We start from the raw sequence: 24,416 nt of genomic DNA, 5'->3' as shown, positions 1-24,416 counted from the left end.
GCCCTTTTAAGGCCCTGACAACTTACATGTTGTCATATGGGAGATATTTTTTTATCTCCCGTAGCAACTAAGGCAGTACACAATGATTGCTATAATACCTTGACTGATTAAACAAACATCTGGGCAGGGGGAATTCAATTTCAAAACAAGAAAATGTAAATATTGCTGAATTGTGTTTTGGTTTTAATTCAGTCCTTTTTGTACAAGAAATGATTTTGTCTCTTTAGCAAAGCCTATGTTCCTACTTCCCTAAAAACCAGACTGGATTTGGGAGTTAAGGGAAAAGAAACAATCATTGATTCCAAAACTATAAAATTGGAGCCTTTTGAAGGTGGTGCCATCAATAAAATGGGGAAGTTTAAAGGAGAAATAACTTCTAGGTGACTGATTGAAATAGAATAAATTTTGTTTTGATCATATTGATTTTAGATGCCTATAAGATATCTGAAGATGTCTGCCAGGCAGTTGATATGAGAATTCAACAAAGAAAATAGAACTGAATTCTTGAGTATGTTTTTTTAGACCCTTATCTTATTATACCTTAGTTCTAAGACAGGAGAGCAGGAAGGGCTAGGCAGTCAGGGTTAAGTGATTTGTCCAAAGTTAAATTTGAACCCAGGTCTTCCTGTCTTCAGACCTGGCTCTCTATTCATTGCACCACCTACTGCCCCAAACTGTTGTTGTTTGGTCATTTTTCAGTCATGTCCAACTAACTCTTCATGACCCCTTTGGGGATTTTCTTGACAAGGATCCTGAAATAATTCACTATTTTCCTTCTCCAGCTCATTTTATAGATGAAGGTTAATTGACTTGCCACAGGGTCACACAGCTAGTGTGTCTTAGGCCAGATTTAAACTCAAGGAGTTGAATCTTCCTGGCTTTCTGGCCAGGCGCTCTAACCACTGCCCCTGTTCTTCTTGATTTGTGTCATTGGTGTAGAAAGAGTTAAACCTGTAGTAGTTGATGGGGTCATCAAGTTAAAGAATATAGAACGAACTGAAGAAAGGCCCAGAATAGAACCTTAGATTAGCCTACACCTAATGGTTAGAAGGATGTTCCAGCAAAGATTACTAAGGAGACAGGAAGAATCCCAGGAGAAGGAACATCAAAGAAGACAAGGAAGAAAAAAAGAAAGTGTGGTTAAAAAGTGTTAAAAGCTACAGAAAGGTAAATAGAATAAGGAAAAATAAGGCCAATAAATTTAGCAGTTCATATCATTGTTAATCATAGATGGGGCCGTTTCAGTTGAGTAGTGAAATAAAGAAATCAGATTGCAAGTGATTGAGAAATGAATGAGATGAGGAAATAGAATCAAGAGGCATAAACCACCTTCCTTAGAATTTGATTGTGAAAAGAAGCAATATAGGATGATAGCTTGAGGAAATGGCAGAATAAGGTGGAAGTGTTTTTAAGAATAAAGAGAACTTGGAAATGTTTGTAAATGGTAAGAATGGAAGCAGTGGATAAGACATTGGCAGTGGGAGAAAGAAAAGGAAATAATCAAAAGGGAAAATTTCTGGTGAAGACTTTGGTCCAAGATAGTATGTACTGATGGATTAACCCCACAGAATGAAAATCCAGTTATATCCTAAGTCTGGAAAATAGTCTTTGTTCTTCCAGTTGGTTTTCCTGTATAAATTATTAGGCTTTTCTATTTCAAATATTTGTTAATCTCATCAAGGATACCCCATGGTACTCTAGCTTGATGAAGTCAGTACAATGTTACCTGCATGTAACAACATCTTTGAGAATACATCATGTAGAGGGAATCTCTAATCATTTTGGCCTCCATGATAGTGAATAATGTTGATGAAGTATGGAGATGGGAAATAAAGTATTATATGTGAGGAACAACAAGGCCATTTTGCCTAGAGTGTAGAGGCCAAGTATGGGAATAGTATATATTAATATTATAAAGTATATATAATATTATAAGTAATATTATAAAAATATATTAATATTATATATTATATGATATTATAAACATGAAATTAATATTAAATAGGTTGTGAAGAGTTTTAAAAGCTAAATAGCGAAGCTGATATTTGATCTTAGAGGCAATAGGGAGACTTATTGTTTATTGAGTAGGGGATGTACAAGGCTAGACTTGAATGTTAGAAAAACGTTGAAAACTATGTGAAGTATGAATTAGAGAAGGGCTGGGGGTGAAACTTTTGAAACAGAAAGCTCAATTGGGAAACTGTTGCAGTAGTTCAAAAAACTATAAGGACTTTCTGGATATCAGTAGGGTGGTAGCCATGTGAGGAGAAAGAAGAGAATGAATACAAAAGATATTGTGGAGATAGACACAAGATTTGATGACTGATTGAATTTGTGGGGAGAGGAATAGTGAGAAGTTAAGGATAACTGCCAAGGTTACATACAAGCCTGGGTAGTATTCCTAATAGGTCTGTTCTGAAAAGGGAAAGAATCCATATATTACTATTTATAACAGATCTTTTTTGTAATGACAAAGAACTAAAAACTAAGGATGTGCTGTAAGTGAGAGAATGCCTAAGCAAGTTAATGCATGCAAATATAATGGGATATTATTATGGCATAAAAAATGATTAAAAAATGGTTTTAGAAAAATCTGGAAAACATATATGAACTGATGCAAAGTGAAGTGAATAGATCCAGGAGAAAGTTTATACTCTAATAATATTGTGAAAACAAACAACTCTGAAAGACTTAAGAGCTGATCAATGCAATGGAAAATCATAGTCATAATCCCAGAAGACCAAGGATAAAACAGGATACCTTTCATCACATTAAGCTCTCCAGAACTCAGGGAGATCCAGTAGCAGTTAGTTAACAGGAAACATTTAGATTCTTCAAAGCCCCTTCAACTCTTAGAAGTAAACAAGGAAGTTTAAGCCCTGGGCCCATGGATACAAGAGAATAGGAAATTTGACTAGTGTGGAGTAAAATTCAGGAGGGTGTGGTCATAAAGGCAAGAGATTTTTTTGTCTTTTAACTGGACTAGTAATTTCATTGTTATGAGACTCTCTAAGTAGACTTCATAAGTGCAGATCATCATGTGCTCTGCAATGTCCAAGTCTTAGAGCCTTGCTGGGGAAACAAAGTTACTTGTCACATAGCAAGTATATGTTGGAAGGAAAATCTGAATAAAAATCTTCCTGACTCCCAATCCCAGATCTCTATCCAATACATTAGTCCATACTACTCTCTTACAAAAATGACATTACAAATAATATATGGGATAACTATCAACATTGAGGATCATTCTGATGGTAATAACAGGCCAGCTACCAGCTCAAAATGGGAAATGTAGACCAGTTAACCTAAGCTGGACCATCAAAAGCTCTCTGGGTCATAGAACTACCAGAACTATTTCAGTGACGATACTGCATTATAGTACTTGAAGAGCAATGGAGGGAAAAAAAGATAGCTCATGTAGCCAGACAATTGTGTTTATATGACTGACCTAGGATACATGTTGTATATGACTTTGTATTTGCTATACAAGATGCTTTTCCTGTCATAATATTATGTTTCTGCCTGTGTCCTTTGTATTTAGTTGCAGCATTCAACTCTGCTTTGTGTTGCCACTTGTTATGTAATGCAGAAGAATTGTGCTCTTGAGTTAGCTTTGCAGAGTTATCATTAATTAATTTCATGTAATTAATACAACTATTAAATATGATATGCTGTTTACTTATGAGAAAAAATTATGCCTGGGTAAAGGCGCTAGACAACTTACACCAGAAGAGACAAACTATAAAAATCATTTGGCTATGTAAAAGTAGAAATACTAATTGAAGTTATTTATGTTAATTATTTACTGTTTACTTATAATTACCATTTAGTATAATGATGGTGGCACATATTATTAAAATTGTGTCACTAACCTGTGCAAAATTTTATAGCACTAAACTTTATTCATTTGTGATAATTTAGTTTATGAACCTCCATAGAGGATAGTCTCCATTTACAACTTAAAATTGGAAGCATATTGGGTAAAGGAAATGGGACTGGCTGAATACTTACCCCAAGCTATACTTACCTATCCCTATTGAAAACTTGTTTGGAGTGTTTCCTCAAAGCCACGAGATAACAATAACAACATTAATTATAATAACCCTCAAAGCCCAATCCATTGTTCTTGCCTTAGAGGCTGGAGGAATACAGTAAAGGGAAAATCAGACCTGAGATAAATCAAACTCATATTAAAAATGAAGTCTTTAATTGAGATCAACAGGGTCAAAAGCTAGGATGCTGCGCTGCACAAGGATAGTCAAATGAGTGTCCAAAGAGAAAACTTACCGCAAGGGTTTTATACATTCAGGAGGGTAAAAAAGAGAGAGGCCAGATAAAATGATGGCGCCATGAGTTATTTATTACATGATAATAGCACTTTCCTGAAAATAAAACAAAACACAGCATCAATTTAAGCTGCCTCTACCCAATAAAAGCAGGCCACTGACAGGCCCAAAACCAGCATCACCTGGAGGGTAAACAGAATAAGCACCTTGAAGTTTTATCCTTCTTCAGGAACAGGGACAATTAGAACTGCTGATCTCAGCGAAGATTCTCAAATTTTACATTGGGAGTTAGAACCAGAATTTTCCAAGGGCTTGATATTCTTGATCCTTGGGGAGCATGTTAGCTAGTGGCATGTAATGTTTCAAAATAAGATGGGTGAAGGGTAGCTAGGTAGCTCAGTAGAGAAGCAGGTCTGGAGATGGGAGGGTTCAAATCTGGCCTCAGAAACGTCCTAGCTTTGTGACCCTGGGCAAGTCATGTAACCCCAATTGCCTAGCCCTTAGTACTCTTCTGCTTTAGAACTGATACTTAGTATCGATTCTAAGACAGAAGGGAAGAGTTTTAAAAATTAATAAGGTGTTTGGCATAGAGTTGCAGGCAGGCCCTACTTAAAACATACAAGACTTGAATACAATAATATATACTGTCACTATTTGTAGGTAAACAGGTAGATCTATCTGTGACTATGTCTAAGGGCAAGAATCAAATATCACTATGGTAGAAGCACCTTGAGAAAACTATTGAAGCCCTACAGGTAATATTGGCAGATTACATTGTTGGCTAGTTAGTAGTCAGACAGTTTGAACTCCTTATCACCCAAGTAAAGGAAGCACAAAGGAACCATGAAGAATGAAACCCAGTAAACAGAACTGTATCAGAAATTCATGTTGCCCTAATCTTTAATTAAAAATAGAAGCTCAAAGGTTAAAGCTATACAAAGAAAAAGGAAAATAGCACAAAGAACATAATTTAACACCAATCAAAACTATACTATAGCCAGCAGAATTTTTTTTGTCATTGACACCTTTCACAATCTGATGAAGTCTAGATGCCTTCAGAATAATGTTTTTAAATTAATAAAATAAAATACATAGGATTACAAAGGAAACCAATTATATTGAAATACAGTCATCAAAATATTTAAAAACCCAAGTTCATCAACCTCAAGTTCAGAATTCTTAAATTCTAGGTCATTGAAAAAAAGAGCCTTCAGGTCCTTGCATCCACTTAACTTTCATTTTAGAGTGAAGGTGAAACTAATTATCTTCATATTGTTTGATCTCAATAAAAGAATCTTGGAGCCTCAGGATCTTGAATACTCCAATCCCCATATCTTGAAGTTTGATCTGGTTATCCTGAAAGGAGAGTCTGTTATTCATCAACTGCTTTACCTTACTGTGCTTATATGTTGTTTTTCATATGCTAAACACCTGACATATGACCCTAACATATGAACTAGAGATACTGTACTGGCAAGTTTTAATTTCTAAAATGAATGGCAAATACAGTCTACATACTAATAAGGTGTGACACTCTAGGCCGGAGTTGGCAAGCTTTTTGGCCGTGAGAGCCATAAACGCCATATTTTTTAAAATGTAATTTCGTGAGAGCCGTACAGTGCTCACAGTGTGCTCCTGTAACAGCGCCTGAAAAAAAATTGACTTTATAGCTTCTGCAGAAAGAGCCATACCTGGCCCTCAAAAGAGCCAGATATGGGGCAGCTGGATGGCTCAGTGGATTGAGAGCCAGGCCTAGAGATGGGAGGTCCTAGGTTCAAATATGGCCTTGGACACTTCCTAGCTGTGTGACCGTGGGCAAGTCACTTAACCCCCATTGCCTAGCCCTGTAACAAATAAAAAAATTAATATAGAAGGATATATAAAAGATATTAGGGTTTAAAAATTTTTTAAAAAGATTAAAAAAAAAAAAAGAGCCAAATATGGCTCGAGAGCCATACGTTGCCAACCCTTGCTCTAGACAGTTCCAGATTTGGAAGTGTTTTTTTTACATGAAGGTTTGAGTATACAAAATTGTCCAGTCTTGGAAGCTACCTGCATTTCTCTGCTATGAGCTAAAGGTAATTGCCAGTGTTAGAAATTAAAATAGTATTTTTTCCCTCTAGGAAAGAAACAAGTATGTACTTGCTAGGGCCAGAGAAAGTCACTTTTCTTTTATAAGGGGAAGGAGCTGTTAAAAAGAAGAGATAATGTAAGGGAATTCTGGGGAGAACAAAAGAAGTACTCTTCCTTTTGGGGGAGTATATCTTAAATATAATTACTTTACACTTCTCAGTAGTTCTTATGGCCTTGAAATATAGCCTTATATTTCTGATGGCTTCTATCATATGATATGTATTATATGATATTATATCATATAATACATATCATATGATAGCATTATACCTTTGATCACTTATATGAATGGTAGCACTTTTAACAAACCCAAATCTTTTGTTTCCAGTGTGAGCTATTCTGGCGTTTTCTTCTATATTGGGACTATCTTGGATTTAGCCAAAAAACAGGAAAAATAGAGAGAGAGGTGCCAAAAATAGCAACTGTGTAACTACAAAATGTTCAGGAAAAGGGACTGATTTTATTTTTCTGCTGGAGTAAGAAAAGAGCATGCAACAATAGGAAATAAAAGTTGCTATTTCTTTTTCTTCCTACAAAGAACAGGGCTTATATTTTGCATTTAGTTAGATTAAGCTAGGTTTTTGGAGTTAATGCAGAGGCTAACCATGAATGGGAAAGGACTATTCTGAAAAAGAAACTAAGGAAGTAAAAGGAATATTTGTTAATAGAATTGGTGGTTGATATGTCTAACATAAAATTTTCCTTCCTTATCTTTCCCCACTCTCATGACTTTGTATTTGATATCCAAAATTATTGTAATTGGACGCCTTTAGTTTTGTTTTCCCTGGTATGTTTTGCCCAAAGGAGAAGTTAAACTCAAAAACCCATAAAGGATTTTTTTTCCCTTCATCTCCTTACTGCCTTTCTGTTTGTGTTTGCAGGCATGCGGCTGCCCTTTCTATTGGAAAGCCCCCATGTTCAGTGCCGCAGGGGGTGAAAGGACAGGATTTGTATCTGTACATTCGTTCATAGCCATGTGGCGAAAGTAAGTATCTGGGAACAGTCATTATAGGATTAATATGCAATCACCTAATCTACTAGATTCAGACTTTGGAAATCTTTCATGCTCTTTTTGACAATTTACTTTCTTTTCCACATTGAAATGAATATGAACCAACCTATATTAGTGCTTTGCCAGGACAGCTGGGTGGTACAGTGGATGAAGTGCAGAACTTAAAGTCAGGAAGGCTCATCTTCCTGAGTTCAACTCTAGCCCCAGACCCTTCCTAGCTGTGTAACCCCAGGCAAGTCACTTAACGTGTTTGCCTTAGTTCCTCATGTATGAAATGAGCTGGAGAAGGAAATGGCAAACTACACTGTTTCTTAGCCTAGAAACCTCAAATGGTGTCACAGACTCTTATGGGTAACTTTAATATTACTAGGTTTAGAGAAAGGGGGAGAAGGAGGACTGATTGGACAGGGAATATCAGACTGAAACCTAACAAATTGAGGAAACAGAATCCACAACAAAATACAAGGTATGAGAAATCTTGGAATGGCAGTTGATGCCAACTGCTACTACAGATCCACCTAACCTGGGAGTCTATGAAACCTTCAAATAACAGTGAGTGATACTGGGACAAAAAATGTATAGACAGGTTTAATAAAAACTACAGGGATTAGGAATAATGGGAAGAGGACACACTAAACCTAGGACACTGAAAGACAAACACAAGGGCTGAAAGATGGGTTGAAGACTACACTGCTCTAACATAGACTCTAACACAGGCTGGAAGGGAATTGGATCTCTCACAGATTTTGTCCACTTCTGTTCATCTTGATGATTACAGGAAAACAGGTTCACAGGAAAGTAAATCCAGGAAAGTAAAATCAAGGAGCTTGTCTCATACTGGGATGTCCACCACCTCAGTTAGATCTTCTTGCTCACTTGATCTTTCACTGGCAGATCTTCCTTCTCTGTGTTAAATCCACACTCCTTGGGCTCTCTACTGGGACAGGTAAAAGTAGCCACACACTTTCCCTGTCTCAGCCTTTACCAGAGTCCCTCAAGGAGAAAACAGTTCCCTTCTCTTCATTCCATGATTGGAACTCTCAGGTCTTTAGAGACAGCCTGGCAGCCTGGGGGCTAATATCACCAAATGTCGAAACTTCCAAATCTGCTTTTAAAACCTATTTCCCTCTTACAGTAGCCCCCCCCCTTTGCACAAAGCCAAAATAGTGTTTCACACAATATTTTGGTATTCATGCACTACGGACTAAACTAAAATTCTAGCCCAAAATAAGAAACAACCTACACTAACTTTATTCTATATAACACTACTGTACTTTACTCTGTTCTAAGGATGTTAACAAGGAAAGGTAAAGGGATAAATACATTGAACAAATAAATAGTTCAAAATACAAAATAATAAGTTATAAAGTAAAATTCCAACAAAATTAACAAAATCAACAACAAATATGAAATAACAACACAAAATTCAAAATCAGACACCACTCCTATACTAATAGAGAAACATTCTACCAACTAATAAATGCAAACAAGCTTGGAAAAAATACATTTTAACATAACATTGCATAAGGTTTTACATCAAATTCCAACAAAACATCAAACTCACTTATACAAATTACATTTAAATGTTTGCAACTCAATTACTATCAAATTAACAGAATTTACATTTATACATATATACATATCATACATGCAATATATACAACACATGTATGATATACATGTGTACATAAAACACATATAACAAATATACATATATACAATACTTACAATATAAAAAATTTACAGTATATGCACACTATTTACACTTATTTACACATCTATTTACATTATTTTGTGATATGTGATCTGTAGTATGTTATATGTTCTTCATGTAATGCAATTTTTGCTATGTTTGTTGAATTCATACAGTAATGTATATTAGTACCTTATCTTATCCTCTAATATAATCTAATACTATTCCTATTTCACTAAACTATTCTAAACTCTGTTATTAGTTTTTTAGTCTAACTATATACTAACTAAATAACTAGCTAATTTTGTTAGTAACTAACTATCCATTGTTAGTACTTACTTATCCTATAACTAATTCTAATCCTGTTAGTATTTATACATTGTTTTATTACCTGAGTCATTTCTCTTGTACCCTGTGTTTTTCCTTTCTGCAGCTCTGAGAGCAGCTACAGCCTTTGCTTCATTTACCTCCTTCTCTTTAGCCCTGCTATTTGCTTCTTTCAATCGCTTTTTTAAAGACTCAATCACCATATCTTTATCATCAATGATCTTCTCTTTTTCTTGTGCATAAACATAAGTTGCCTTCTGTTTCAAATCATTCAAAGTATACAATTCCCAATCTGGGCAACTGTCTAGGAAAAACTGAAAAACTGAACAACCAAAAAAGGGATCTTTTCCAATTAAAGTCTATATTTTTTCAATCAGTAAAGATAATAACTTATAGTTATAAAGTATTATAAGCTTTGTCAAATATTTGCCTCACAATAAATCCGTGAGGTAGAAGTTACAAATTTTGTTATCCCCATTTTACAGAGGAGGAATATGAAGCAGTTAAGTAGCTATACCCATGGTTCAGAGAGATTATACAAGATCATATAAGTAGCAGTGTCAGGGTGGGATTCAGACTCACCTAATTCTTCCACCTCCATGGCTAGCATTCTTTTCATTTTACCATGTCACTTCAGATTCATAGGCTTACCTACTTAATTATAATTTAATAATTTCCTAATATTTACTTTTAAATATATATCTATATATCAGGACATGTTTGACCAAAAATACAGAATTGAATAAAGACTCCTGTTTGTAAGGCAAATGCCCATAAAATATCCCCTGTAGAAAAAATATCTCATATTCCAGGAGTTAATCTTATATTAGTTATTGTAAGTTAGGTACTGTATCTATTGTTTAGATTAGATATTTTATCTAATATTACAATATTAGATATTATAATTATTTTAATTAAGTTCTAATCTAGAGAACTTTAAATACTACTTTCTTGATATAGTTCTATAGTTTACTATCTTGACCTTCCCAGATATCTTATTTATATAATTTGTCTTTAACTGGAGATTCACATCATTCTTTTTCTCCTCCTCAACTTTGACTTATTTGTATTTCAGTTCATTCAACAAATAAACATAGATGCTTACATTATTCATAATGCTATGCATAGATACTATACTAAACATGGAGAATATAAACCCTGTAGATCTCTGGATTGGATTTTAGCATTGATAGGAAACCTCCAAGGCTGTGCTGTCCAACTTACACCTGAACAAGAATCCCTGATATAACATATGACAAGTTGACATTAAGCCTTTGATTAAAGACTCCAACTGAGGGTAAATCTCCTTCCTAATGAAGTAGACCATTCTAGTTTTTTTTAATGTTTGTTCATACCTTTTCTCAAGCTAAATATTATATAAATCCTGATCTCTTATAAGGGAAAGACATATACAGGAGAAATCCTAGCACAAGGGAGCATGAAATCATTGTAAGGAAAAGTGCTATGAAAAATTTGAGGAGGAATAGATCAATTGTTTTTGAGAGGGCAGAAAGAAAAGAACTGAGATCAGGGAATGCTTCATAAAAGAAGGTGGAACATGAACTGAGAGAGGGCCTTCAACTGATAGAGAGGTGAATAGAAGAACTACATTCTTCTAGGAATAGAAAATGGCATAAGCAAAGGAATTAATATGGGAGAATTTATAGCAAAAAAAAGGAGATAAAATTTCAGGTTGGCTAGAAATATAGTGAGATAATAATAATGAGATACAGCTAAATTGGTAATTTAGGATCAGATTGTAGAGGGTCTTAAATGTCAAGATCAAGCATTAATGCTACTCAATAGTAGGCAGTGGGAAGCCACTCTCTTTTTCCGGGGTAGGTTGGGGTGGGGTAGGGGGAGCAAAATAATGGTGTCATTGAGTAGGGCCTTAGAATAGGAGATAAATAGAAAAGAGAAAAACAAGTTATGAGGCTTTTACAATTGTTAAGAGAAGAAAAGATTTCCTGCCAAGATGGCTACCTGAACAGGAAGTAAGCAACTCAACTGCCATATACCTACCTATATCAGCAAAACTCTGAAGTTTGCACCAGAGTGGGCAATCAAGAAATCCAAAGAAGCTACAGTAAGTGATTGCTCCCATCCACCCCAGAATTGCATGAAAAGTTAACAAAAGCACAAGGGCAGTAAGAAAGGAGGCTTGCCAGCAAAGCCAGCACAGCCTTCTAGGCAGATCAGAAAGAGACCAGAGGCATGTAACCTGCAAGCTTCTATGGACAGAAGTAGCAAGGGCTGAGCTCTTTCTTAAGGTTCTCCTGTTAGAAAGTTTCTGGGTAGGATCCTTAAAAGCCCAAGCAGAAGCCAACTTGGTGCCACAATGCAAGAAAAGAATAGTCTAAACCAAGGGATTCTTAGGTTTCTAGTATTTTCTCTTGAGATGCCAGAGAAGGCTCTGAAGATCCCAGTGCCCTGAACCTCAAAGTTTTTGAGTGCCCCTGGCAAGTGGAAGTCAACAGAAGAACCCAGAGCTAGAGCACATCACTCAAAAATATAACACATATCAAAGGCTGGCCCTGGCACAGAGCCCCGGTTCAGGAACTAAAACTGCATAGAGATGAGAAAATCGAAGAAAGCCCTGTCCATTATTTTAGAAAAAAAAATTGCAAATATAGTGCTAAAACAACCACAAGCAGAGACGCAAAGGAAAAACAGAATTTCCCCAGAGACCACTTGAATATCTAGAAGAAATGAAGCAAGGAAAAATTAAATAAGAGCTCTGAAGGAAAGAATTAGAAGGAAAATAAGTAGCTTAGAAGAAATAGTTGTAAATCTTACCCAAGTAATGGACTCCCTGAAAACTATAATAGGATCAATAGATGTTAGTGGCTCCATGAAGCAGCAAAAAAAAAAAAATTAAACTCAGAAGAAAAAATATGAATATATATTATTTTTAAAACAACTGACCTGAAAAACAGTCCAAAGAGGATTTAAGTATTGCTCTCATAAAAAAGATAAGCAAAGAATATAAACAAAAGAAAAATTACAAATTCTTAACAACCATATAAAAGGATGTTCCAAATATTTAATAATAAGAGAAATGCAAATCAAAACAACCATAAGGCTTTACCTATCACCCTGAAAATTGGCAAAGATGACAAAATAGAGGAATAGTCAATATTAGTTGGAGAAGTTATAGGAAGATAGACATGCTAGTATATACACTGCTGGTGGAGCTTGAATAAGTACAACTGTTTTGTAAAGCACTTTGGAAATTATGCAAATAATGTGACCTAAATATTCATACCTTTGGACCAAGGTATAACCAGAGTACCAAAATTCCAATACCAAGTCCTCATAAATACCAAATATTGACAATAGCACTTTTTGTAATAGCAAGGAACTGGAAACAAAGTAAATGTCCATAGATTTTGGAATGGCTAAGCTAATTGTGATTGTTCATTTTTAGTTGTGTCCAATTCTTTGTGACCCCATTTAGAATTTTCCTGACAAAGATATGTTTGCCATTTCCTTCTCCATCCCTTTTTACAGATAAAGAAACTGAGACAAACAGGGTTAAGTGACTTGCCCCAGGGTCATGTGACTACCACATCTCTGAGGACAGATTTGAACCTACTAAGATGAGTCTTCCTGACTCCAGGCCCAGTAGTCTATCCACTGCACTACCTAGCTGCCCCCAAAAGTAATTGTGTAGCATACAAATGTAATGGAATATTATTGTGCTGTGTGATAAATGTAGAGAAGAATAGAAAGTTGTATAAAAACTGGTGCAGAGTAAAAAGCCAAGAAAACAACATATACACATTGATTACAACAATGTCAGAGGAAAGAATAAGGTCAAAAATATCAAAAGTGAATATTGAAAAATTATAAAGTTCAAGTATGCTTGAAAGAACAAATGAGAAGACACTTCTCTCCCAGCCTCTTTTTTTATATATTGATTAATTAAACTGATTTCCCCCTTTTATTATTTTATTGTCTTTTCTAATACTATTTGTTATATAGGATGGCTCTTTGAGAAGGGAGAGAGAACAACACTGGTAGAAATTATGGTGATGTAAAAAAATACATCAATAAAAACTTATTTTAAAAAAAAAAACATCTTTTGGAGTCCCTGATTCAAAATACTATTGTTCAAGAACAATAATAGTGTGGGCATGATTGTTCAAGAAATCAATCATGAAAACTGTCCAGCTCTATTAAAACTGGAGGATAATAACAGAGTAACCACAAAAGGAAAAGGCCCAGGAATGCCATAGCAAAAATCCAGACCTTTCCACAAAGGAAAAAATGCTGCATACATCCAGAAAGGAATTCAAGTATCAAACCAAGGAACCAGTCAGGATAACATAAGACCTGGAAGCTTTTATGAAACACAAGAGAAGATCTTGGAATATAATATTCCAAATAAAAGATAAAGGCTTTCAACTAAGAATAACTTTCAACTAAGAAAAGCGTAATATAATCTTAAATGACCAGAGATTTGGGGGGTGCAGGGGCAACCTGGACCTTTATTGGAGTATAGTACCTTGAGAATTTCTGATGAAAAGACCAGAGCTGAGAAGAAATTTTGAAATATAAAAATGAGAGTCCAGAAAAACCTAGAAAACTACATTTATTTGAGCAATTGGAAATGAAAAGGCATTTATTTAATATTTACTGTGTGCCAGGCCCTGTGCTAAGACCTGGGCATTGTGCTAATTGGGAGGTGCTATATAATGATATAGTGCTAACATTCTAATAGGGGAAGAAGAAACATTTGTCCTTCCAGAATTTTAATGTCTTCAGAAGTTATTGAGGAAGTTAATAAGAAAAAACAATGATCCAGTAACTGCAGTGATTCTGTTCTAAGAGTCTGAAGACGGGCAAGAGAAGGGAGACAACTAGAGGGCACAGAGGATAGAATACCAGGCCTGGGGTCAGGAGGACCTGGGTTCAATTCTGGCTTTAAACACTTCTTAGCTATGTGACCCTGGGCAAGTTACTTAAGTCTGTTTGCCAAGTCCTTGCCCTTCTGTCTTACTGTGAAAATAGGTAAGAGATTTGTGTGTGTGTGTGTGTGTGTGTGTGTGTGTGTGTGTGTGTGTGTGTAGAGAAGAGGGTGAGAAAGACAGAGAGAATTTTCTTTTTTTTTAAAAGTATACCAGTATAGAAATGAAGAAGGTGGTAAAACTTGTTAATTTGGAATGTGTGAAAAGAACATACAAATGGAAGAAACTATAGGAAGAGTGGATATCACATAAACCTCATCCTTACCTGAAATGGGCAAAATAAGGTTGAACATAAATACACAGTTTGGTTTAGAAACATGTCAAACCCAACAGGGAAATAAACAGAAATTTGGGGTGCAGGGGAAATTAGGAGGATAATACTAAGAAAGTAAAAGTCGCAAGTAAAACAAACTGCCTTATCCCAAAGGAGGAATCTAAGAAGGAAGAAAAAGGGAGAAAACTAGAATCCAAAGTGTCTTAGATTGCGCAGTCTTTTAGACAACTAGGGAATGGCTAAATAAATTATGACATGTGAATGTAGTGAAATATTATTGTATAATAAGAAATCCCAAAAGACATGATTCCATAGGATCTTGAGTAGCATAAATTGACATAAAATAAAGTGATCAGAATCAGGAAAATCGTTTTTAAAAGAATAGCAGCATTATAAAGAAAAATAGCCATGACTTCAGAAGACCTATACCCAAGCACATTACCCACTTCCTGAAAGAGTAGTGATGAATACAAGACATAAAAAGATATTTTCTAACATGGTCATGGTGTAGATTTGTTTTGCTTGATTATGCTTACATATTGCAAGGATTTTTTTTTTATTTTCCTTAATGAGGGGTTAGTGTAGTATAAGACATTTCAGATGAAGACTACTTATACCTCAGAGGAAGAGAAGTTAACAAGACTTTATAACTATTCACAATCAAGAAGGGCAGACACCAACAAGGAACAGTCTTGGTGTGTGGTCCCCTTGGTGGGTTCCGTGCATCCGTGAAACCATGCAATTGTTTTTGTACTGTCTTCAAAAGCACAGAGCCTTTCAGAGCTCAAACTTGCATTGAGTTTTAGCCAGCTGACACCAATAAGATACTTCCCTGTCATCCATAAGAGAAATTATTACTATAGTTGGTACCACTGAAATAAGGTTATAAATTGCCTAATAAAGATTAAGGAATGAGGGGGCAGGAGCAGCAAACTTAACAGTTTAAGTGTGCCAAGCAAGAGGCTTGGGAGGTAGAGGAATTAAGGCTAATCTATGGGTGTTAGCATACATGCATCCGATTCCTACTAGTCAAAACAGTTTTCATCAATTCGCAGTTAGCAATTGTGATGCCCCTCCCTAAAAAAAAGATTATAAAATTTATTAAAATGTACATATGAAAATAGAGATTCATAAGGAAGTAGAGACAAGCAGGGCAGTTATGAATAGAATTTGTTTTAATGTTATGCTTTCTAAAATTGCAAAATGAACATTCACAGTTGCATAAAAATTCTCTCATGAGGTCCTAAAATAGGCCAATTGCTTCTTCTACATTAAAAGAAATGAGGAGATATAAGGAAGAGAAAATACAGAGTTAAAAACGAAAAGCATCTAGTTCCTTGACTCAGTCCTCTGTATCATTCTGCATATCTAAAGATAACTACATAACATCTAAAGATAAGATAACAAACTAGTCCTTGTTGACTAAAAGAATGGTAGTGACATCTGTAATAATACAAGAGTTTGGGGAATGTGTAAGTATTCAGTATATCAAAGATCAGCATAAGAAGTTAAATGGTATTTTGGGGGGGAGTTTTGTAGAAGCCACAGACAACACACACATAAAATATATGTATAGTATTGTATAATACCAACATATTTTATCTTTTAAAAAAATGCCATAAATATAGAAAATTTCTCTTTTTAGTTAAAATTAAGTAAAAAATAAGTTTTTGAAAAGAATGCAAAAGCCATCAGATGACATACAAAGACTAGAAATGTAGGCATATCTTAAAAAGTTTAGTAACTCATAAAAGCAAAATATGTACCTACTGGTATATATAATATTACTTGTATAGCATAGTTTACTGTTTAATAACATAAACAAACATCTACAGAATTTTCTTAAATATGTAGTAAAAGAACTGTGGTTCTATGTCCTAGTTTGGAGATGACAAACATGTTTATGGCAATCTCTGACATGACTTCTTGCAATAATCTCTCAGTGATCTTTGCATTTCAAATTTCTTGTATCTTGTGTCATTTAAATGCCATAAACTCCATTAAAATCATTAGTCCCAAGTGTAGTGTTCCTAGTAGATCAGAAAGTGTTCCCAAGAAACAGGAAATTGATGAACATGGGAAAAAAGTAGAATTGTTAGATGTGCTTTGTTCAGATAATCAGAGTCAACTGACTGCCTCCTAGGCAGTCCTACAAGAAGAGTCTATTGTGATTGGAGTAGGAGGGAGTAGGCACAGGAAGTGAAGTGACCCCTTTAAAGAGAGAAGGTCTTCTGCTGGAGGGGGGCTGCTGGTGAAGAGGGTGGCTGATGAAGGAGTTCTTCTGGTCCATGGAGGAGTGTTGGCTGGAACGCTAAAACCTTGGTGAGTTTAAAGACTGAATGTTCCTGAACTTCTCTTAAGGAACTTCTTTTAATAGACTCTGTGAATGAAGTTACAAATTGAAGGTGTTGACACCTTTGGTGATTAAATCTAAAGATGGGCACTGTAGATTTAATCTAATTATCACAAAGGGATAACCCTGTAAATGCTTACTGATTAATAAACTGAACCTCTGAGAAAAGGTGGAAGGTGGAATTCCAGCTTAAGGTGTCATTTACATAAAGGTGAAGAAAATAAATGAGATTACCAGGAGAGATAGTATAGGGAAAGTAAATTTAAGGACAGAGGTCCATTTTTACCCTCCTGAATCCCAGAAAGCCCAGACATCTTAATTGTATCAATCAAAAGTAAACTAGAAGCAAATAAACCCTTAGTTTCAAACCCTGTTTCAGTAGGGTTTGGAATCATCAAATTTGAAAATCTGACACATTTGTGTCTGCTTAAAGATCGAGTTACTGATTCCTCTTAAATTACATACAAAAACAGCAAGTTAGTTTTGTAGTTTTACCCATTGTTATTATTAAAAATGATGAGGGCTGAGATCAAAAGGAAGAATAGTATTTTAATAAAAGCCATGCTGATAGAGATAGACTGACCACGCGCCTGTAAGAAAAACCTACTCCAACCTCACCTCAGCCATTTACCTTCCTCTCTCCTCGAGCTCAGGTAACTAAAGAGGAAGTTCCAAGTCACTACCCCCTACTTAAAACAGTCCCTCACCTTTAATACGTCATCCAAAACAGGAAACCCATGAAACCCGTTGGACCACGGGAAATGTAGTTTTAAGGACCCCCACAGGTCCACAGAAGTTTGTCAAACACTATATTGAGGTTCAATCCTTCCAAATAGAACCCCAGGTGATTTTAACTAACACATTACCCCCCTGTGATCCTTTGGGAGATAAATCTCCCCAATGGATCAGGAAAATATAATCAAATTAGAGTTTACAATAATTTAGAGATAAAAGGGAGAAAGAACAAAACCAATGTTCGGTACATTGACAAAAAACCATTAAGGGGGCAGTCCCCCTTTCTGCCATAAACTGTCCATTCAAAATAAATGCATCCAACCCCATAGTTCAGATCAACTGGGCCCCAAAGTTCAAATTGGATCTTCATGATCCAGTGAAGGCTCTTCAGGCATCTTTTGGTGCCTCCACCAAACAGGTTCGTCGTCTGGATTCTGGGGAGATGGCAAAATCCTTATCCTGAAGTTACTTTCAAAGAATTTAAACTTTACATTATAGATTATAAAACATACATTTCCTTCTGAGAATTAACATTACCCCCCTGAGTTTACTTCGAAAGGAGTAAAAATTGACTTGCAATATAGATTATAATTCAGACATTATGATTATAAAAACTTAACACATACCCCCCTGAGGAAAATATTTAACTAATACATTATCCCCTGAAAAAGTCAGCCAAGGATGCATGGCTAAGTGAGTCATGGGGGTGCATGAAATCAATTGGCAAAAGAAATAATAAAATAAAAAGAATAAAATTCAAAAAAAAAAGGAGAAAAAATTAACTTGTGAACGAAATGTAAAATATGCAAAAAATGTATGGGAAATAAACAGGCCTTTGATTCAAGGCCCAATGAAAGCAATTTAAGCAGTATGCTATAACCCATTAAGGGCCAGGACTACAGAAAAATTGCCATTTACTCTATATATATAGAGGAATAAGGGAAATGCCTTTCTTTGATCCTATTTTTCCCTGCACCTTATCAGGGAATGAGCCATTAAATGATAGCCAATCTTAGGTGCTTCACTAGGAATTTAAGTTGAGGGGACCCACGTCCTCTAAAGTTTTAGAAAAGACTGGGACTCCAGGACTCAAACCCCAATTTCCAAGCCCTAAAGTATTGGCATAGAACTCTGCAATCCATGCATATCTTTTAGTCAAGTCTCTGACCATGTGGCTCAGCACTTCTCCTGGAATCAGAGAGGCATTAAATCACAATCCCATAGTCTCAGGCTCAGGCTCAGGTATTTGCATTAAGCTTATTTCGCTGTAGAATCAAAAAAAAAGGATAAATAATGATTATATATGTACTTCCAGTATAAGATGAGAAAAAGGAAAAATCAATTGCTCTATAAAAAAATGTTTTAAAAAAATCAAAAATATATATACAGCTTAGAACTAGAAGGGTTTTGGTACCCAAAAATGAGATTTTCTGTGAGAGAAAGTGGGTTTTACAAAATAGCAGATTCACAATGCACATTCAAATAGAGTACCATATTTCTAATAACACATTTTAAAACAATAAACAATGATGTTCAAAAAAATCATACACTTGTTACAACTTTTAAACCTTGGCTAAGGGTTTCTCAACAAATTCTGTTACTGCTTCCATATAAAAACCTGATATTAAAAAAAAAAAAACCTTCTGGTCTAAATTATCCTCCAGAATTCTAGACCCTTCTGATAAAAGAGGCTAAAACATAGACTAATATATAAAAAAATATATAAGACAACAATTCTTCACAATAAAATATATAAAGCTTATCCTTTAAGACAACAATTCTTTAAAATAAATACATAAAAACCTTATCATTTATACAGAAGGGTACTAAGCATCTAAAGTAAATTTTTAAAAGACCTCTCATAAAATTACAATTTAAATCTCAAGGCAGGCACCAAACTCTCCAAAGTTGAACAAAATTAAGGCGATTTATAACTTAAAATGTGTAACTTTCAAATGGTACAAGAACATAGCATTGTTGTTGATTACAGTAAAAATGAAACCTGAAATAAATTAGGAAATATAATGAGTATCAGATAACAAGCTGGTCAAAACCTCTACCAGTTCTAATAGATTTTTCTCATTATTTGGGAGTTACAATAAAATCATAAACAGAATTAATCTAGCAGCCACAAACTACATTAACTTAAAATGATTCAGTGCAACAGGAAAATCAATGAAATAAGCAAGATTAATTTACAAAACTAATTAGCAAAATACAGTAAGATACAGTCTCTCTAAAACAGAAATAAAACTCATTCAGTTCCGAGGTTTAAAAGTTCACCCCTTGTTCAATTTAAGGTTCTTTTGATTGAGTTCTGCTGAGTTTAAGGAGTTTTTTTATAATCAGTCTTTGCTCTCAGTTCTGAGCAGGTATGGGGGTGAATAGGCCATGTGGCCTGATTAAGGGTAAATGCTAGGTCCACGTGGGCTCAGGTTTAGAGAAAGGCTTATGTCAGTTTTGTAGAAAATACCCACGTGTAGAGCCTGTGGGGGGTGGGGGTTGCCTAAATTACGTCTTTAGAGAAACACGTGGAGGGCTAGAATGCAGGCCATTACCAAACCAAGAGAAGAGGTAGAGGGGACAATACCAAATCCTAAGGAGCAGTGGCGGAAGTCTCCGAAGATCTCAGCAAAAGCAGCAGTCGGGGGTCATCACTGTTGGGGCTTGGGGTTCTGGGACTAGCAGGTCTAGCAGCACCAGCGACAGGATCAGAGAAGTGGTCTGGGACGCTTGCAGGCTTGCGACACGGTAGGAATGGAGATCAGGTCAGGAGTCAGGAGATCAGCGGCAGAGACACACTAGCTGGGCTCCAGCATTTTTAGTTTAAAGCCAAAAGCCAGAATCGGCTGGCCTTACCTCCCAAGGTGGTTTGGGCTGGACTGGCTGGCTGAGTCCCGCCTGAGGCAAAAACATGCTGTTGCTTTCAGCAAAAGCATGGCAAGGAAAGCCACTTTCCTTTTTTAAAAAAAATGCTCAAAAGAGCTGAGCCAGACCAAAAAGAAAGCATGGCTATTGTTAGGCTATCTGGAAGATTGAGAGTTCGAATTTCAACCTTCTGGTTCGCCAAACTGTTATGATTAAAAATGATGAGGGCCGAGATCAAAAGGGAGAATAGTATTTTAATAAAAGCCATGCTGATAGAGATAAACTGACCACGAGCCTGTAAGAAAAACCTATTCCAACCTCACCTCAGCCATTTACCTTCCTCTCTCCTCGAGCTCAGGTAACTAAAGAGGAAGTTCCAAGTCACTACCCCCTACTTAAAATAGTCCCTCACCTTTAATACTTCATCCAAAACAGGAAACCCATGAAACCCGTTGGACCACAGGAAATGTAGTTTTAAGGACCCCCACAGGTCCACAGAAGTTTGTCAAACACTATATTGAGGTTCAATCCTTCCAAATAGAACCCCAGGTGATTTTAACTAACACACCATTTGACTGAAAGGAAGTAACCATATTTAGGAGCTGGGAATTCCAGCCTTCAGAGAAACAATTGCTCTTGAGGGAAGAAGAAACCTCTGAGTCTTCTCTCCTTACCATATTACCAGACAGACCAAAAAAAGGCAACTAAGAATTAGAGGTGAACTTGACCAGATTATAACTTTGTGAACTTTTTTAAATGTTTGAAGATCCAGAAATCCTCTTTGTAGCAATGTCTAATAGCTGTTAGCATTGTCCTCCTGAGCCCATAGTACTGTCTCCAAAAAAGCAGTGGATGACAGCAGGAACTGAGAGACATATCTAGGACCAACCAAGTAAATAAAAGAAAGACAGTTTCAAGACTAAAAATATACCAACCCTCAAATACACCTAAAGGGGGAAGTATGAAGTGAGGATTCCACAAAGAGAAAAAGACCTAATAGCCAGGAACCCTTTTGGTATACTGGTTGTTTATCCCTATGCTTTACTACCATTTTACCATAACTTTGAACCCTCTCTGCCAGTGACTTCTGTATACCAGAGGAAGGTGTGCCCCTAGTTTGGGGTTATTGTTTATGTAACAGTTGTCCTTGTTATAATCTGCTTAGCAAATATTCTTTCTAAAAACCAATTATATCTGGCAGCCAGTGGGAATTAGACTGGTTGGGGCTTGTGGCCCTCAGAGTTATACCTAAAACCCTAAGGAGATTAATAGTAAGCTACCCTTTGGAAACCTGGCTGTGGTATGTTACAAAAGTAGTCCTCAACAGGCTACTTGGTAAAAAGGGTTGTGGGTAGAATCTTGGGGAAAAAAAAACAGCCAATCAGAGAGAAAAGCCGCAGGGTCAGAGAGTACTTCCAAAGTGAGAAGTAATCTAGAGGTACAATGAGCTTCCAGGTTTTTATGGCATGATAAACAAAGATCTGTAAATAGTTAGAAGTACAACCCCCAAATAAGACCTTTACTGATACTGGAACTATCGTAGAATTACTAAATCTTAGAATTGGAAAACAGCTCAGATGTGAGATAGTTCAACTTGAACTAAATAAAAGTAAAATAAAATAATCCATATAAAAGTACTTATGAAACCGTTAAATATGTATTATTTTTTAACATTAATACTTATTAATAATCATTCATTACAGTCTAAAATAACATGGAAGAATTATTCTTGTGAAATTGGTCTATGGATTATATTTTGAAAAATACTAACCTGCATTCCTAGTAATTAGGAGAGAATAAATGGCAATTGTCAATTTTTTTTGTAGGTTTTATATCTTGTTCCTGAAAAAAAACAGGCTTAAAAGTAAATGATAACAAAATGTAACTAGTATCAGGTTTCTCATAAAGATCAGTTGTTTATTCAACTGTGAATTGTCCAACAGGCCCAACTGTTCAGCCTGCTAAGAAATTTATAAATTGTAAAAAAATCACAGACTCATAAAGTTGAAAGGGGACCTATAGTTCATTCATTTGCAACATGTACTTTTTAAAAATCCAATATTAGAAAAAGAAAAAAATCCCCTTTACAACTTCTGTTTGAAAGCAGTGTGATGAGAAAGAAAAACACTATTACTTTCTAAAGCAACCTATCTTATTTTTATAGGACTCTATTTGAAAGTGTTTCCTGTACATCAAACTTAAATATGCCTCTTTGCAACTTTAGTCTTTTGTTCCATTTCTGCACTCAGGAGTCAAACCAAAGAGCTCTAATCCCTCTTTCATACTACAGCCTTTTGAATGCTCAAAGACTGCTATCATATCACCCCCTTATGGCTTCTCTTCTCTAGGATAAACATCTCCTGCTTTTCATCCTGTTCTGATATGGTGTGGGTTCAAAGCTTCTTACCATCCTGGGCATCATTCTCAGGCTACATTCATGTTAACCAGTTTCTGCCCTAAAATGGGTTTGGTAGAATTTAACAAAATTCTTTAGACAGAGGGTGCAATAAGACTATCACTCCCTTTATTTCTGGATGATATGATTCTATTATTAATCTAGGAAGAGAGAAAAGAAACAAGCATTTATTAAGAATCTGCCTGGTACTATGTTAATCAATTTACAAATAATATCTCATTTAATTTTCACAATGATCCTAAAAGGGTGAGTGCTGTTAGTATCCAAATTTTACAGTTGAGGAACCTGAAGTAGCCAGGGGTTAAGTGACTTAGGGACACACAGCCTGAGGGCAATTTGAACTTGAGTCTTTCTGATTCCAATCCCAGTGCTCTGCCCACTAAGGTATCTAGCTGGCTCCAGTGCAAGTTAAGATTAAATTAGTTGTGCGTTTCTTCTTCTTCACTTACTTTGTCACACCACTGATATATATTGAACTTAATATTACAATTAAAACTCCATGTTAGTTTCACATGAACTGTTTTCTAATCATACTCTCTGCATCCTGTACTTGTACAGCTGAATATTTTTACCCAGTTGTAGAACTTGCATTATCTATATTACATATTCTGGTAGTGCTTGTCATTATATATATGATACTCATCCTAAATACAACTTTTTAAAACACGCTTTTGTGTTGCCTTAAGCATTTATCATCATCCTCAGTCTCTCATGACTTGTAGGATTACTGCCACAAAGCACTACCACACTTTTGTATTCATCCTGTTACCTTTCCTTTCCCTACGCTTACATTTCTTTTTCAAAGTCTAAGTTATTTGATTTATTTCCTGTGCATCCATATTGGTCTTTTAGATCACTCTATCTTTCCTTCTTAGAAATGATTTGTGTCCTTAGAATTTCATTCATGAAAGAATCCTATTTCTCTTATCCTGAGTTCCCCTATAAAATAAGCTATGTGAACCTGCCTGTCCTCTCTCTGAACTGTGTAATCCATTCTCCTAAAGTGTTTATTAGACAATGTCCAGCTTTCCCCTCCATATCAGTCACAAATTCTAAGATAGTGTAACCATTTCTTCCTAATGTTCCTACTATTTCAACTTGGATTAGTGCTTACCAGGATAGAAGAAGAATAAAAATGAATAAATAAAATAAATAAATGAAGTAACTCATTTCAGCTATCATGTTTTTCTAAAGCACTGTGAAAGGTTACCCAGTATCTTTCTCTGACTCCACCAGGCCTTTCCTTTAGGAAGAGGGACAAGAAGCAAGCTCACCTCACATAGTGTAAGCAATGGATGTAAACAATTGCATCTTACCTAATAAATGTCCTTATCACTCACTGTCACACT

At 35.6% G+C, this 24,416-nt stretch overlaps 1 protein-coding gene across 2 annotated transcripts in view; it reads left to right on the top strand.

Moving 5' to 3' along the window:
* The window catches only part of PPP2R3A (protein phosphatase 2 regulatory subunit B''alpha), a 142,625-nt gene that overhangs the window by 36,481 nt on the left and 81,728 nt on the right, over positions 1 to 24,416 (top strand). For both annotated transcript variants that reach the window (XM_044669992.1, XM_044669994.1), the window contains exon 3: positions 7,301 to 7,404. In XM_044669992.1, the coding sequence (XP_044525927.1) occupies positions 7,301 to 7,404 (104 nt within the window). The remainder of the gene's footprint in view (positions 1 to 7,300; positions 7,405 to 24,416) is intronic.

This window comes from Gracilinanus agilis, chromosome 3 (genome assembly GCF_016433145.1).
Source record: "Gracilinanus agilis isolate LMUSP501 chromosome 3, AgileGrace, whole genome shotgun sequence".
NCBI lineage: Eukaryota > Metazoa > Chordata > Mammalia > Didelphimorphia > Didelphidae > Gracilinanus > Gracilinanus agilis.
Note: the sequence above shows the minus strand (reverse complement) of the source record. Positions and strands in the feature narration are given on the sequence as shown.